General features: G+C 53.3%; 1 protein-coding gene across 2 annotated transcripts in view; it reads left to right on the top strand.

Annotated features, from left to right (window-relative positions):
- The first annotated feature begins 2778 nt into the window (after positions 1-2778).
- Positions 2779-18906, top strand: part of GDA (guanine deaminase) — a 98797-nt gene continuing 82669 nt past the window's right edge. The window contains exons 1-3 of one of the 2 annotated variants that reach the window (XM_032974062.2): positions 2779-2897; positions 17448-17696; positions 18172-18260. In XM_032974062.2, coding sequence (XP_032829953.1) covers positions 17595-17696; positions 18172-18260 — 191 coding nt within the window. In that variant the 5' untranslated portion in view covers positions 2779-2897; positions 17448-17594. Of the gene's footprint in view, positions 2898-5555; positions 5663-17447; positions 17697-18171; positions 18261-18906 lie in introns of those variants that run through there. The other variant, XM_076051865.1, reaches the window with a different exon arrangement.

Genomic DNA, 18906 nt, shown 5'->3' with positions numbered 1-18906 from the left:
CATTGCAGGAAAGCGTCGCGTGGTGACTGTGCACAGATATGACAGATGGCACGCAGCGGAGAGCCAAGCGGGAGTGGAGCTGCTGGGGCAACGGGACCGCGGGCGATGGAAGCGTTCAGTCGCCAGGCGCCTTGCCCCGGTCCACAGACACACACTCCCTCGCCGGCGCCTCCATGTGCAATAAAGAAGGATCATTGCCCGAAACGTCACCTTTTTTATTTTCCTTTTAAAGCCCCAACAACAACCGCCATTCGCCACTAAGTGGCTGTGATGTCTCCTCGGCGCGAGTGCCAGTCTAGGTGCGCTTTAAGGCGACGTGAAGTGTGGAACGCCCGCTGGCAGGTTGCAGAACGGACCCAGCAGGTGCCACAGGTCACAGAGTCACTCCACAGGTCACAGAGTCACACCACATGTCACAGAGTCACACCACAGGTCACAAAGTAGAGTGCCTTCCCCACGGGTCACTGAGTCACACCACAGGTCACAGTCACATCACGGGTTACAGAGTCACACCACAGGTCACAGTCACACCACGGGTCACAGACACATCACAGAGTCACACCACAGGTCACAGAGTCACACCACAGGTCACAGAGTCACATCACGGGTCACAGAGTCACACCACAGGTCACAGAGTAGAGTGCCGTCCCCACGGGTCACTGAGTCACACTACAGGTCACAGAGTCACATCATGGGTCACAGAGTCACACCACAGGTCACAGAGTCACACCACAGGTCACAGAGTCACATCACGGGTCACAGAGTCACACCACAGGTCACAGAGTAGAGTGCCATCCCCACGGGTCACTGAGTCACACCACGGGTCACAGAGTCACATCACGGGTCACAGAGTCACACCACAGGTCACAGTCACACCACAGGTCACTGAGTCACATCACGGGTCACAGAGTCACACCACAGGTCACAGAGTCACACCACAGGTCACAGAGTAGAGTGTCTTCCCCACGGGTCACTGAGTCACACCACAGGTCACAGAGTCACATCACGGGTCACAGAGTCACACCACAGGTCACAGAGTAGAGTGCCGTCCGCACGGGTCACTGAGTCACACCACGGGTCACAGAGTCACATCACGGGTCACAGAGTCACACCACAGGTTACAGAGTCACATCACGGGTCACAGAGTCACACCACAGGTCACAGAGTAGAGTGCCGTCCCCACGGGTCACTGAGTCACACCACAGGTCACAGAGTCACATCACGGGTCACAGAGTCACACCACAGGTTACAGAGTAGAGTGCCGTCCCCACGGGTCACTGAGTCACACCACGGGTCACAGAGTCACATCACGGGTCACAGAGTCACACCACGGGTCACAGAGTCACACCACAGGTCACAGAGTAGAGTGCCGTCCTCACGGGTCACTGAGTCACATCACGGGTCACAGAGTCACACCACGGGTCACAGAGTCACACCACAGGTCACAGTCACACCACGGGTCACAGACACATCACAGAGTCACACCACAGGTCACAGAGTCACACCACAGGTCACAGAGTCACACCACAGGTCACAGAGTAGAGTGCCGTCCCCACGGGTCACTGAGTCACACCACGGGTCACAGAGTCACATCACGGGTCACAGAGTCACACCACAGGTCACAGAGTCACATCACGGGTCACAGAGTCACACCACAGGTCACAGAGTAGAGTGCCGTCCCCACGGGTCACTGAGTCACATCACGGGTCACAGAGTCACACCACAGTTCACAGAGTCACATCACGGGTCACAGAGTCACACCACAGGTAACAGAGTAGAGTGCCGTCCCCACGGGTCACTGCGTCACATCACGGGTCACAGAGTCACACCACAGGTCACAGAGTCACACCACAGGTCACAGAGTAGAGTGCCGTCCCCACGGGTCACTGAGTCACACCACGGGTCACAGAGTCACATCACGGGTCACAGAGTCACATCACAGGTCACAGAGTAGAGTGCCGTCCCCACGGGTCACTGAGTCACACTACAGGTCACAGAGTCACATCACGGGTCACAGAGTCACACCACAGGTCACAGAGTCACACCACAGGTCACAGAGTCACATCACGGGTCACAGAGTCACACCACAGGTCACAGAGTAGAGTGCCATCCCCACGGGTCACTGAGTCACACCACAGGTCACAGAGTCACACCACGGGTCACAGAGTCACACCACAGGTCACAGAGTAGAGTGCCGTCCCCACGGGTCACTGAGTCAATGATGGCTCATTTAAGAATGAATTGCTTTGAAGATGCCGATTATGATGTTGATGCAATAATATTAGTTCTGGAGATATATATGATATATATAAGATTTCCAATTAATTGGAGGATATTAAATGGTTGCGAATTGATGACATTGCGAGTTGATAGGTTTGCTGCTGATGGCGATGAATGATTTTCATATGCAGTATTTCGATAAAAAGTCTATTTCATTATATCTTTAAGATCATCGTTTGAGATCATCATAATGGGGGCGGTGACGCAGCCTTCGCCGCTCGTTGCAGAGGTTCGCGGTTCGAACCCGGCAAGGCCGCCCTGGTAAATACCGCGGTCGTTGTGCAGTTACCACGTTAAAAAAAAATACGAACACTGCTACTGCCATGCGCCGTCTGATTCGCTCGCAGTGGACGTTAAAGACCCAGTGACGTCATTCGAAGCGGGCAGCGGGCCATTTGTGTGCCGACGAAACGGTGGAAGAATTTTAATCAATAAATATATACAGCGGCAGATTGCGCAATTGGGATAGCAGCAGTAGCAGCAGCATCGCCAGTCGACTGCAAAACGACCGCAGGCTGCGTCCGTGAAATAACTGCAGCGCCTTTCCTGCGTGATCATCGCCCTGCGCTGTCAGAAACGACAGCGGTAATGCCACAATGTTCGTCGTGGTTGAGCGGGTGAGTGAATTAATAAGTGGCAGGTTAAGTGGGTAAGTGGATGAAGGGCAGGTTGAGTGGGTGGATGAATAACAGGTTGAGTGGGTAGGTGAGTGGGTGGATGAATGGCAGGTTGAGTGGGTAGGTGAGTGGGTGGATGAATGGCAGGTTGAGTGGGTAGGTGAGTGTATGAGTGAGTGGGTAGGTGAGTGTATGAGTGAGTGGGTAGGTGAGTATGAGTGAGTGGGTAGGTGAGTGTATGAGTGAGTGGGTAGGTGAGTGTATGAGTGAGTGGGTAGGTGAGTGTATGAGTGAGTGGGTAGGTGAGTATGAGTGAGTGGGTAGGTGAGTGTATGAGTGAGTGGGTAGGTGAGTGTATGAGTGAGTGGGTAGGTGAGTGTGTGAGTGGGTAGGTGAGTGTATGAGTGAGTGGGTAGGTGAGTGTGTGAGTGAGTCGATGAATCAGCACGAAGCCAAGACTCATCGATGATTATCCATAATTATAATATGTCATTACGAGTTGATGACGATTTGGCTGGCGATAATGAGCATCATTCAAGGGAAGGAAGAAGATTGAGGGATAATAATTCTCGTATTGAGTGGCAGCGAGAGAAGGAAAAGCAAAAACGGATGATGAAGATGATGATTATTTTTTTTATCGAACCAAGAGGCAGTCCCCGTGGCAATGCGGTCCCAGCGCGCTGGGCATCACGACGCCTCCTGCCAAGGCGCAGGAACCTGCCCAGAGGCCCAGCAGCAGCAGCAGCCCCAGCAGCAGCAGCAGCAGCCCCAGCAGCAGCAGCAGCAGCAGCCCCAGCAGCAGCAGCAGCAGCAGCCCCAGCAGCAGCAGCAGCAGCAGCCCCAGCAGCAGCAGCAGCAGCAGCCCCAGCAGCAGCAGCAGCAGCAGCCCCAGCAGCAGCAGCAGCAGCAGCCCCAGCAGCAGCAGCAGCAGCAGCCCCAGCAGCAGCAGCAGCAGCAGCCCCAGCAGCAGCAGCAGCAGCAGCCCCAGCAGCAGCAGCAGCAGCAGCCCCAGCAGCAGCAGCAGCAGCAGCCCCAGCAGCAGCAGCAGCAGCAGCCCCAGCAGCAGCAGCAGCAGCAGCCCCAGCAGCAGCAGCAGCAGCAGCCCCAGCAGCAGCAGCAGCAGCAGCCCCAGCAGCAGCAGCAGCAGCAGCCCCAGCAGCAGCAGCAGCAGCAGCCCCAGCAGCAGCAGCAGCAGCAGCCCCAGCAGCAGCAGCAGCAGCAGCCCCAGCAGCAGCAGCAGCAGCAGCCCCAGCAGCAGCAGCAGCAGCAGCCCCAGCAGCAGCAGCAGCAGCAGCCCCAGCAGCAGCAGCAGCAGCAGCCCCAGCAGCAGCAGCAGCCCCAGCAGCAGCAGCCCCAGCAGCAGCAGCAGCAGCAGCCCCAGCAGCAGCAGCAGCAGCAGCCCCAGCAGCAGCAGCAGCAGCAGCCCCAGCAGCAGCAGCAGCAGCAGCCCCAGCAGCAGCAGCAGCAGCAGCCCCAGCAGCAGCAGCAGCAGCAGCCCCAGCAGCAGCAGCAGCAGCAGCCCCAGCAGCAGCAGCAGCAGCAGCCCCAGCAGCAGCAGCAGCAGCAGCCCCAGCAGCAGCAGCAGCAGCAGCCCCAGCAGCAGCAGCAGCAGCAGCCCCAGCAGCAGCAGCAGCAGCAGCCCCAGCAGCAGCAGCAGCAGCAGCCCCAGCAGCAGCAGCAGCAGCAGCCCCAGCAGCAGCAGCAGCAGCAGCCCCAGCAGCAGCAGCAGCAGCAGCCCCAGCAGCAGCAGCAGCCCCAGCAGCAGCAGCCCCAGCAGCAGCAGCAGCAGCAGCCCCAGCAGCAGCAGCAGCAGCAGCCCCAGCAGCAGCAGCAGCAGCAGCCCCAGCAGCAGCAGCAGCAGCAGCCCCAGCAGCAGCAGCAGCAGCAGCCCCAGCAGCAGCAGCAGCAGCAGCCCCAGCAGCAGCAGCAGCAGCAGCCCCAGCAGCAGCAGCAGCCCCAGCAGCAGCAGCCCCAGCAGCAGCAGCAGCAGCAGCCCCAGCAGCAGCAGCCCCAGCAGCAGCAGCCCCAGCAGCCCCAGCAGCAGCAGCAGCAGCCCCAGCAGCAGCAGCAGCAGCAGCCCCAGCCCCAGCAGCAGCAGCAGCCCCAGCAGCAGCAGCCCCAGCAGCAGCAGCAGCCCCAGCAGCAGCAGCCCCAGCAGCAGCAGCCCCAGCCCCAGCAGCAGCAGCCCCAGCAGCAGCAGCCCCAGCCCCAGCAGCAGCAGCCCCAGCCCCAGCAGCAGCAGCAGCAGGAGGAGCGTGGTCCGAGTGGAGAGCCACGTCGGTGGGACTTTGACACGGGGTGGGGGGAGGGCGGTGAGGAGGCTGTGGTTGGTGAGTGACGAGCGGCATGAGAGAGGGGGAGTGGAGCCGGTGAGGTGCTGGTGCGGTGGGTGAGGAAGTGGATAGTGGAGGGTGATGACGGGTGAGGTGCTGGTGCGGTGGGTGAGGAAGTGGATAGTGGAGGGTGATGACGGGAAGAGGTGGGGGTGATAGGCGAGGAGAGGTGCTGTGGGGGTGAGCAGATGAGGGGTCAAGAGATGATGTGAGGGGGGGGGGTGAGGAGGGGGGGGTGTGCGGGGGCAGGCGGGGGGAAGTGGTGAGGGGGTGGGGGGGTTACCTGAGTGGGCGGAGCTCGTTTGTTGAATCATAATCATTGTAATGATGCTGCTGATGATGATGCTGCTGATGATGCTTTTCGGTAATAAAACGCTCGCAGCATCTGCGGCGTAGAGAGCAGTCCAAGCGCACGCGAGAAGAAGGCGAGAGGTGAGAGACACACACTGACACATAGACACACAGATAGACACTGTGACACAGAGACACACACAGAGACACTGTGACACAGAGACACAGAGACACACAGTGACAGAGACACACAGTGACACAGAGACACACTGACACACAGTGACACACCGAGACACACAGACACACTCTGATACACTGACACACAGACACACATAGAGACACACTGACACACTGTGATACACTGACACACATAGAGACACACTGGCACAAAGACACACAGAGACACACTGTGATACACTTACACACAGAGACACACTGACACACTGATACATAGAGATACTGATACATAGAGACACAGACACAGTGACACACAGAGACACATAGAGACACACTGACACATAGGCACATAGAGACACACTGATACATAGACACATAGAGACACACTGATACATAGACACATAGAGACACACTGACACAGAGACACATTGACAAATAGAGACACACTGACACATAGACACACTGAGACACAGACACATAGAGGCACATAGACACACATGGACACATAGACACACTGACACACAGAGACACACACTGACACATAGACACATAGATACACACTGAAACAGACACACAGATACACTGTGATACATAGACACATAGAGACACAGAGACACACAGAGACACAGAGACACACTGACACATAGACACACAGAGAGACACTGTGACACAGAGACACACAGAGAGACACTGTGACACAGAGACACAGAGACACACAGTGACACAGAGACACACTAACACATAGACACATAGAGACACACTGACACACAGAGAGACACTGTGATACATAGACACATAGAGACACATAGAGACACAGAGACACACAGTGACACAGAGACACACAGTGACACAGAGACACATAGAGACACACTGAAACACTGGCACACAGAGAGACACTGTGATACATAGACACATAGAGACACAAAGACACACGGAGACACACAGTGACACAGAGACACACAGTGACGCAGAGACACACAGAGACACACAGAGACACACAGTAACACAGAGACACACTGACACACAGAGAGACACTGTGATACATAGACAAATATAGATATAGAGACACAGTTACACAGAGACACATAGTGACACATAGAGACACACTGACACACTGACACATAGAGAGACACTGTGATACATAGAGACACAGAGACACACAGTGACACAGAGACACACTGACAGACACTGTGATACATAGACACATAGAAATACATAGACACATATAGACACAGAGACACATAGAGACACAGAGACACACAGAGACACACAGTGACACAGAGACACACAGTCACACATACAGACACACTGACACATAGAGATACACTGAAACACTGACACACAGAGAGGCACTGTGATACATAGACACATAGAGACACAGAGACACACAGTGACACAGAGACACACAGTGACACAGAGACACAGAGACACACAGAGACACACAGTGACACAGAGACACACTGACACACTGACACACTGACACATAGACACATAGTGACACACTGACAGAGAGACACTGTGATACATAGACACATAGAGACACACTGACACACAGAGACACACAGTGACACAGAGACTAAACAAAGATCCCCCGTATAGGCTGAACAGATTTTCTTGGCAAGTGCTGTTAGCGAGCAGTTATGAAGGTCAACTCACCACACGAGGGGGTGGATAAGCAGCATCATTCCCGGCCGCCTTTGTCTCCCTGTCTGTGTATTTGGCTGCTTTAAATTTCTACTTGACAAGCCACTTCTTTGAGCTATCATTTGTGGCCAGGTCGCTTCTAAAAAACAGCTACATCGCTCAGTGGACCTTACCTGGTCAAATAAACATTGTTTATAGTACTGATTTGAGGCTGAGTCGATCTAGGGGAGGCCCAGAACAAGCTCAGATAATCGTCACTGGTGTTTGCCGTGAGCGGGAATCGAACTCGGGTGGTCGGATTTGGGGCAGAGCGCACTTAAGGCTGTATACACCGTTTCCCTGACATACACACTCACTGAAACACACACATAGACACACTCACTGAAGCATACAGACAGACACACACAGACACACTCACTGAAACACACACACAGACACACTCACTGAAACACACACACAGACCCACTGAAACACACACACAGACACACTCACTGAAACACACACACACAGGCACACTCACTGAAACACACACAGACACACTCACTGAAACACACACACAGACACATTCAAAGAAACAACAACAACCGCCATTCGCCACTAAGTGGCGGTGACGTCACCACGACGCTTGTGCCAGGCCATGTGCACCTTAAGGCCACGTGAAGTGTCGAAAGCCCGCTGGCAGGAGGTCACGGGGCAGACCCAGGTGCCGCGGGTCGACTGACTAAGATGACTGAGATGACTGGCTGATGCACCACCTGTGCCCCCTACTTTGCCAACCTGTTGTGCTTTAGCCACCCGCCGCTCCCGCTCGTTATTGTGAGCGTCGCTCCTCCGCCTTCCGTTGTTGTTGGAGGGCGACTGCCTCCAACTGCCCAGTAGCGTCCTTCACGAGCCTCTTCCACATAGGCCGATCTTGACACCGCTAGTACCAGTCATCGGCAAGTCCACTCAGCTCCACGTCCTCCTGTACCACATCACTCCATCTCTTCTCTAGCCCTTGCCGCGCCCGTTTAGCCCCCTCGATCCGGCCGAACAAAGGCTGTTTCGGCATGCGGTGGCTCGGCATGTGGGCTACATGACCCAGCCAACGCAGCCTTGCCTGCCGGAGGAGCTCACCGATGGGACCCTCCCCAGATCTTTCAAGGATTTGTGAGCTCCTTACACAATCCAGCCTGGTTAAACCCAGGATGGATCGTAGGCGGGCTAGCCTAAATGTTTCTAACCGGCGAAGATGTTCCATTAGGGGGGTCCACGTTTCGCAAGCGTAGAGAAGGGAGGGAATGACCGTGGCCGAGAAGACCTGAAGCTTAGTGCGGAGCGACAGACCAGGTAGCTTCCACACAGCGTTACGCAACCGATGAAAATATATTGCCGCTCGACTGATTCGGAGTGAGACCTCTGCTGTTAAACTGGAGCCGGTCATAAGCACACTGCCCAGGTATGGGAAACTCTCCATTCTCTCCACAACTGCCCCGTCACCGATTGGAAGTTGTGGGGGTGGAGTGTCCAATGGTACAAAATACCCAGGCAGGTCTTCTTTGATTCTTTCGGTAAAGTCACGTAGAATGAGAATAAAATAATAAATTGATTAAATAAAATAACACAATAATATTCTCACGACGTTTCGGCCACAACACAAGCGGCCTTCATCAGGTGAAGGGACGAGACTGTCTGAAGGACAGCGCTGGAGTGAAAAAGCCACGCTCAGATCGCGACCTTTAAGCTATGTGAGAAGAAACAAAGCGCCTTAACAAAGGAATTAGCATTGAATTTAGCATTGAAATGGCTGAGTGATTAGCCTGTGACTGGTCACAGAAATGGCTATGTTAAAGTTAAAGCATACACATCCGCAGAGGCACCCCTTGAAAAAGGAATTAGCATAGAATTTAGCATTTAAATAGCTAAGTTAAAGCATACACATCCGCAGAGGCACCCCTTGACAAAGGAATTAGCATAGAATTTAGCATTGAAATAGCTGAGTGATTAGCTTGAAACTGGTCACAGAAATAGCTATGTTAAAGTCAGAGAATACAAATTCACAGAGGCACCTAGTACAAATCAAACAGGAGAATTTAGCATTGAAATAACTAGGCGAATTTAGCTAATTTAGCAATGCTAATTTAGCAATGCTAAATTTATCATTGCTAAATTCGCCTAGTTATTTCAGGCGAATTTAGCTAATTTAGCAATGCTAATTTAGCAATGCTAAATTTATCATTGCTAAATTCGCCTAGTTATTTCAATGCTAAATTCTCCTGTTTGATTTGTACTAGGTGCCTCTGTGAATGTGTATGCTCTGACTTTAACATAGCTATTTCTGTGACCAGTTTCAAGCTAATCACTCAGCTATTTCAATGCTAAATTCTATGCTAATTCCTTTGTCAAGGGGTGCCTCTGCGGATGTGTATGCTTTAACTTAGCTATTTCAATGCTAAATCCTATGCTAATCCCTTTGTCAAGGGGTGCCTCTGCGGATGTGTATGCTTTAAGTTTAACATAGCCATTTCTGTAACCAGTCACAAGCTTATCACTCAGCCATTTCAATGCTAAATTCAATGCTAATTCCTTTGTCAAGGCGCTTTGTTTCTTCTCACACAGCTTAAAGGTCGCGATCTGAGCGTGGCTTTTTCACTCCAGCGCTGTCCTTCAGACAGTCTCGTCCCTTCACCTGATGAAGGCCGCTTGTGTTGTGGCCGAAACGACGTGAGAATATTATTGTGTTATTTTATTTAATCAATTTATTATTTTATTCTCATTCTATGTGACTTTACCGAAAGAACCAAAGAAGATGAATCCTTGCAGTCATGAAAGCTTTAAATCGAAATTTACCCAGGCAGGTGCTTAGTTTTGGTGGGGCCAATGGTAAGGCCCCATCTCTTAGTGGCACGCTCCAGTCTCAGCAGCAGCAGCAGCAGTCTCCAACTCCTCCTCTGAATGAGCAACTATTACCAAATCATCGGCATACATAACGTTGTTGAGCAATAGGGAGCCATCCCTTGACCGCACCCGGGCATTGATCAGCCTCCCATTATATCTGTACCAAATGGAGATTCCCCCGGTACAGCTAATGAAGACTTCACGAACTACGTGGTCAAAATAGATGTTAAATAATGTGGGAGCCAGAGGACATCCCTGGCGCACCCCAAGGTGTACAGGGAATGGCTCTGACTCACGGCCACATAGTTTAACCCGGGCCTGCTCACCATCATGAAGGTCCTTAATGATCGTGAGCAGAGGGTTAGGGACTCCAAAAGCACGAAAAACAACCCAGAGCCCAGGCCTACTGATGGTATCATAGGCCTTGACCAGGTCAATAAAGCAGAGATGTAGGTTTTGCTGGAATTCCCTACACCTCTGCTGTAGCAGACGGACAGAAAATATGGCATCTGTGCAGGACCGCCCTTTCCTGAAACCACATTGGGGCTCCGCAAATCTCTCCTCAGCGTGCCTGGCAAGGCGATGTTGAATAATCCTTGCCAGGACCTTTCCTAGCACACTGAGGAGTGAGATGCCCCTGTTGTTGTTACAGTCTGTGTGGTCGCCCTTCTTAAAGAGGGGGACCACCAGGGCATCCTTCCAATCCTGCGGAACCCGTCCAGTGGTCCAGACTGTTGTTATGATGTCATATAGGGCAGTCTGTGCACAAACGCCACCCTCCCTCAGCATTTCGCTTGGGAGATCATCTCTACCCGGTGCCTTACCTGGTCTCAGACTCCAGATCGCCTTCAGTACTTCCTCAACAGATGGCACCTCAGCCAGACACTCACAGGGGGTGACTTCTTCCAATATTTGAGGCACCGCAGCCTCAGCAGGGTCATCCCCACTTCGTGCCACGATGTTTTCCTGGCTGAGAGATTTTCCCTCCCCCAGGACCTCACAGAAATTCTCAGCAAATCTGCAAACCTGTTCCTGGGGGTCGGAGATTGGATCACCGTTTTTTCCCCTAATGATGGTAATAGGTGTGGCGCTGCAGGTTACTTTTTTGATGGAGTTAAATATAAATTTGTGATCGCGGGCCACTGAGGCAGACTCCATCTCCTCAGCAACCCGCGACCACCACCCATCCCTACAGCGCCTCATGGCTCTCCGAACCTCCGAGCGAAGGCTGCGGTAAGACTCCTCATTCTCTGACGTGGGATTCTGTAGCCGATGACAGTGGGCCTGTCGCTTTTTCTCAACTATCCTGAACACCTCCTCTGTCAGCCAGGGTCTCTGGGGAGGTCTGGACCGCGTACCCAAAGCGGCCAATGCAGCTGCATGAGTGACAGTCCTAAACCTCGCCCATTTACCCTCGACATCAGGAGGAGTGGGGGACGGTGCCAACCCCAGCCGCAAGCAATGATGAAATTCTCGCTTGCAACTTTCATCAGATAACTGAGACCAGGCCACTTTAGGTTGGAATGGGGTCCTGGGTGTACACCCACAACCGGAGCGGAAGAATGGCAGGCGCATCTTACAGATGACTAGTCGATGGTCAGAGGGCAGATCAGCTCCACGGTAGGTCCTGGTGTCAAGGACATGGGCTCGCATCCGCTGGTCCGTCACTATGTAGTCGAGCAGATGTTCTTGCTTGGACCCGGCATGCATCCATGATGTTGTGTCGATGCACCGATGCCGGAACAGCGTGTTGGTAATTACAAGCCCATGGGCTGCACAAAAATCTAGCAGCCTCCTACCATTGTTATTGAGCTGATCTGGCCCATGCCCTCCAATCACTCCAGACCAGGTGCCAGCATCATGACCAACTCGGGCATTGAAGTCACCCAACAAGATGACTCTATCCCGAGGGGCCACTTTAGCCAGCACCTGTGACAGGAGGTCATAGAAGGCACCTGACTCATCGGCTTTGACATACATACAGACACTCAGACACACTCACTGACACATACAGACACTCAGACACACTCACTGACACATACAGACACTCAGACACACTCACTGACACATACAAACACTCAGACACACTCACTGACACATACAAACACTCAGACACACTCACTGACACATACAGACACTCAGACACACTCACTGACACATACAGACACTCAGACACACTCACTGACACATACAGACACTCAGACACACTCACTGACACATACAAACACTCAGACACACTCACTGACACATACAAACACTCAGACACACTCACTGACACATACAGACACTCAGACACACTCACTGATACATACAAACACTCAGACACACTCACTGACACATACAAACACTCAGACACACTCACTGACACATACAGACACTCAGACACACTCACTGACACATACAAACACTCAGACACACTCACTGACACATACAACAACAACCGCCATTCGCCACTAAGTGGGGATGACGTCACCACGACGCTTGTGCCAGGCTATGTGCACCCTGAGGCCACGTGAAGTGTCGAACGCCCGCTGGCAGGAGGTCACGGGGCAGACCCAGGTGCCACGGGTCGACTGACTGAGATGACTGGCTGATGCACCACCTGTGCCCCCTACTGTGCCAACCTGCTGTGCTTTAGCTACCCGGCGCTCCGCTCGTTGTTCTGAGCGTCGCTCCTCCGCCCTCCGTTGTTGTTGGAGGGCGACTGCCTCCAACTGCCCAGTAGCATCCTTCACGAGCCTCCTCCACAGAGGCCGATCTTGACACCGCTGGTACCAGTCATCGGCAAGTCCACTCAGCTCCACGTCCTCCTGTACCACATCAATCCATCTCTTCTCTAGCCCGTGCCGCGCCCGCTTAGCCCCCTTAATCCGGCCAAACAAAAGCTGTTTCGGCATGCGGTGGCTGGGCATGCGGGCTACATGACCCAGCCATCGCAGCCTTGCCCGCCGGAGGAGCTCACCGATGGGACCCTGCCCAGATCTTTCAAGGATTTGTGAGCTCCTCACACAATCCAGTCTGGTTAAACCCAGGATGGATCGTAGGCAGGCCAGCCTAAATGTTTCTAACCGGCGAAGATGTTCCATTAGGGGGGTCCACGTTTCGCAAGCGTAGAGAAGGGAGGGAATGACCATGGCCGAGAAGACCTGAAGCTTAGTGCGGAGCAACAGACCAGGTAGCTTCCACACAGCGTTACGCAACCGATGACAATATATTGCCGCTCGACTGATTCGGAGTGAGACCTCTGCTGTTAAACTGGAGCCAGTCATAAGCACACTGCCCAGGTATGGGAAACTCTCCACTCTCTCCACAACTGCCCCATCACCGATTGGGAGTTGTGGGGGTGGAGTGTCCGATGGTACAAAATACCCAGGCAGGTGCTTAGTTTTGGTGGGGCTGATGGTAAGGCCCCACCTCTTAGTGGCACGCTCCAGTCTCAGCAGCAGCGTCTCCAACTCCTCCTCTGACTGAGCAGCTATTACCAAATCATCAGCATACATAACGTGGTTGAGCAATAGGGAGCCATCCCTTGACCGCACCCGGGCATCGATCAGCCTCCCATTATATCTGTACCATATGTAGATTCCCCCGGTACAGCTATTGAAGGCTTCACGAACTACGTGGTAAAAATAGATGTTAAATAATGTGGGAGCCAGAGGACATCCCTGTCGCACCCCAAGGTGTACAGGGAATGGCTCTGACTCCCGGCCACGTAGTTTTACCCGGGCCCGCTCACCATCATGAAGGTCCTTAATGATCGTGAGCAGAGGGTCAGGTACTCCAAAAGCACGAAGAACTACCCAGAGCCCAGGCCTACTGATGGTATCATAGGCCTTGACCAGGTCAATAAAGCAGAGATGTAGGTCTTGTTGGAATTCCCTACACCTCTGCTGTAGCAGACGGACAGAAAATATAGCATCTGTGCAGGACCGCCCTTTCCTGAAACAGCATTGGGGCTCCGCAAGCCTCTCCTCAGCGTGCCTGGCAAGGCGATGCTGAATAATCCTTGCCAGGACCTTTCCCGGCACACTGAGGAGTGAGATGCCCCTGTAGTTGTTGCAGTCTGTGCGGTCCCCCTTCTTAAAGAGGGGGACCACCAGGGCATCCTTCCAATCCTGCGGAACCCGTCCAGTGGTCCAGACCGTTGTTATGATGTCATATAGGGCAGTCTGTGCACAAACGCCACCCTCCCTCAGCATTTCGCTTGGGAGATCATCTCTGCCCGCTGCCTTTCCTGGTCTCAGACTCCGGATCGCCCTCAGTACTTCCTCAACAGATGGCACCTCAGCCAGCCACTCACAGGGGGTGACTTCTTCCAATATTTGAGGCACCGCAGCCTTAGCAGGGTCATCCTCACTTTGTGCCACGATGTTTTCCTGGCTGAGGGATTTTCCCTCCCCCAGGACCTCACAGAAATGCTCAGCAAACCTGACACATACAGACACTCAGACACACTCACTGACACATACAAACACTCAGACACACTCACTGACACATACAGACACTCAGACACACTCACTGACACATACATACACTCAGACACACTCACTGACACATACAGACACTCAGACACACTCACTGACACATACAAACACTCAGACACACTCACTGACACATACAGACACTCAGACACACTCACTGACACATACAGACACTCAGACACACTCACTGACACATACAAACACTCAGACACACTCACTGACACATACAGACACTCAGACACACTCCCTGACACATACAGACACTCAGACACACTCACTGACACATACAAACACTCAGACACACTCACTGACACATACAGACACTCAGACACACTCACTGACACATACAGACACTCAGACACACTCACTGACACATACAGACACTCAGACACACTCACTGACACATACAAACACTCAGACACACTCACTGACACATACAGACACTCAGACACACTCACTGACACATACAGACACTCAGACACACTCACTGACACATACAGACACTCAGACACACTCACTGACACATACAGACACTCAGACACACTCACTGACACATGCAGACACTCAGACACACTCATTGACACATACAGACACTCAGACACACTCACTGACACATACAGACACTCAGACACACTCACTGACACATACAGACACTCAGACACACTCACTGACACATACAGACACTCAGACACACTCACTGACACATACAAACACTCAGTCACACTCACTGACACATACAGACACTCAGACACACTCACTGACACATACATACACTCAGACACACTCACTGACACATACATACACTCAGACACACTCACTGACACATACAGACACTCAGACACACTCACTGACACATACATACACTCAGACACACTCACTGACACATACATACACTCAGACACACTCACTGACACATGCAGACACTCAGACACACTCACTGACACATACAGACACTCAGACACACTCACTGACACATACAGACACTCAGACACACTCACTGACACATACAAACACTCAGACACACTCACTGACACATACAGACACTCAGACACACTCAATGACACATACAGACACTCAGACACACTCACTGACACATACAGCCACTCAGACACACTCACTGACACATGCAGACACTCAGACACAATCATTGACACATACAGACACTCAGACACACTCACTGACACATACAGACACTCAGACACACTCACTGACACATACAGACACTCAGACACACTCACTGACACATACAGACACTCAGACACACTCACTGACACATACAGACACTCAGACACACTCACTGACACATACAAACACTCAGTCACACTCACTGACACATACAGACACTCAGACACACTCACTGACACATACATACACTCAGACACACTCACTGACACATACATACACTCAGACACACTCACTGACACATACAGACACTCAGACACACTCACTGACACATACATACACTCAGACACACTCACTGACACATACATACACTCAGACACACTCACTGACACATGCAGACACTCAGACACACTCACTGACACATACAGACACTCAGACACACTCACTGACACATACAGACACTCAGACACACTCACTGACACATACAAACACTCAGACACACTCACTGACACATACAGACACTCAGACACACTCAATGACACATACAGACACTCAGACACACTCACTGACACATACAGCCACTCAGACACACTCACTGACACATGCAGACACTCAGACACAATCATTGACACATACAGACACTCAGACACACTCACTGACACATACAGACACTCAGACACACTCACTGACACATACATACACTCAGACACACTCACTGACACATACATACACTCAGACACACTCACTGACACATGCAGACACTCAGACACACTCACTGACACATACAGACACTCAGACACACTCACTGACACATACAGACACTCAGACACACTCACTGACACATACAAACACTCAGACACACTCACTGACACATACAGACACTCAGACACACTCAATGACACATACAGACACTCAGACACACTCACTGACACATACAGCCACTCAGACACACTCACTGACACATGCAGACACTCAGACACAATCATTGACACATACAGACACTCAGACACACTCACTGACACATACAGACACTCAGACACACTCACTGACACATACAGACACTCAGACACACTCACTGACACATACAGACACTCAGACACACTCACTGACACATACAAACACTCAGACACACTCACTGACACATACAGACACTCAGACACACTCACTGACACATACAGACACTCAGACACACTCACTGACACATACAGACACTCAGACACACTCACTGACACATACAGACACTCAGACACACTCACTGACACATGAGACGCGTCCCCACACACTAAACACGAACCTGAAGTCAATAGCCAGTTGCAACTCGCCCCAAATGAGCCTTAAAACACTTCAACAGCGACCCATACCACGCACTCTTGGACCCCGAGTTGGGGTGCCGCGTCAATGATTACTTTGGACACCAAACATCAGAACCGCGCTGACCTGGCAGGGGTCTGTGTCCTGAACTTCTCCGCGAGTCTCCCTCCGTCCCGCTGTCTAACTCTCTGTCCCCACGTCTCTGTCTCCTTGTGTCCCACTGTCTCTCTGTGCCACTGTCCCCCCGTGTCCCCCGTGTCTCCCTCCTCGCCTCTCTGTACCCGGCTCTGTCTCCCCGTGTCCTCTCCCAGCAGGGGAGAGCGCCTCCACTCCCCGTGAATCTCGGATAAGCCGAGACCCCTACAAGCCCCCCCCCCCCCCACCTGCGTGGACCCCCCCTCCACCCCAGACCCCCACTCCCCCCAGCCCCCCACTCCCCCCAGCCCCCCCAGCCCCCCGTGATGGAGGCGCGCGTGCTCGTGGGGACTTTTGTGCACGCCACGCGCCAGGAGCCGCTCCTCGTGCTGCGCGCGCACGCGCTCGGGGTGGCGCGAGACGGGAAGGTGAGGGGGGAGGGGTGAGGGGGGAGGTGAGAGGGGAGGGAGGACGTGAGAGGGGAGGGGGGTGGTGAGAGGGGAGGTGAGGGGGGAGGGGGGAGGTGAGGGGGGAGGTGAGGGGGGAGGGGGGAGGTGAGGGGGGAGGTGAGAGGGGAGGGGGAAGGTGAGAGGGGAGGGGGGAGGATCGGGGCGGCGCGAGACGGAGTAGGGGCACTGGAACCCCCCCCACCGCCCCCCCCACACACTAAGACAAAGATCCCCCGTGTAGCCTTTCACAGACTGCTGGGGCAAGTGCTGTTAGCGAGCAGCACCTATGAAGGCACAGTACGCATGGGGGTGGGTGGCCAGCAATCTTTGGAAGAACGTAATCAAGCAGTCTATGCCTGATGGTTTAGCAGGTGATGATGATGGTGTTGGTGTTGCTGGTGATGTTGCCAGTTGGTGATGTGGTTGATGGTCGTGTCGATGGTGACGGTGGCAGATCGCCTTCGTTGTGCCGGAGACGCAGCTGCAGGAGACGCTGCAGCGACACGACTGGAGCGGCGTGTCCATCCGGCGGCTGTCTCACCGGTAGCGCTGTTCCTGCATGATACTAGTTGTGGTGGTGGTGGTGGTGATGATGCACATTTGTAAGGCGCATTTCATCCGAAGATCACAATGTTGTTGTTGCGACTCTTTGGCCGCGACCCCCTGTAGTCATGACCTCGATGCTATGACCTCGGCACCATGACCTCCTGTGACCCACGACCCCCGAGTACTGCTCCCACCAGAGACAAAGATCCCCCCGTGTAGCCTGAACAGAACGTTGGGGCCATCGCCGTTAGCGAGTATCATCTATGGAGGCCGGCACGGCACACGAGGGGGTGGGTGGCCAGCAACCACACCCGGCCGTACCTGGTGCGGTGTGTAAGGTACTCATTTGAGGCCGAGTCGACCTAGGGGAGGCCCAGGACCGGTTCAGATCATCGTCACCGTTGTTGGCCGTGAGCGGGAATCGAACTCGTGTCGCCGGAATCGTAGCGCAGCGAAGCGCCGACCCGCGACACTGTAGCTCCCCACCACGACCACCACAACCACCACAACCACCACAACCACCACAACCACCATGAACACCACAACTACCACGACCACCACAACCACCACAACCACCACGACCACCACAACCACCACAACCACCACAACCACGACCACCACGACCACCACAACCACCACGACC

The sequence above is a fragment of the Petromyzon marinus genome, chromosome 52, assembly GCF_048934315.1.
Source record: "Petromyzon marinus isolate PM22_M1 ecotype Great Lakes invasive population chromosome 52, UKy_Petmar_22M1.pri1.0, whole genome shotgun sequence".
NCBI lineage: Eukaryota > Metazoa > Chordata > Hyperoartia > Petromyzontiformes > Petromyzontidae > Petromyzon > Petromyzon marinus.
The sequence above is the reverse complement of the archived record's forward strand: the minus strand, read 5'-3'. Positions and strand labels throughout refer to the sequence as shown.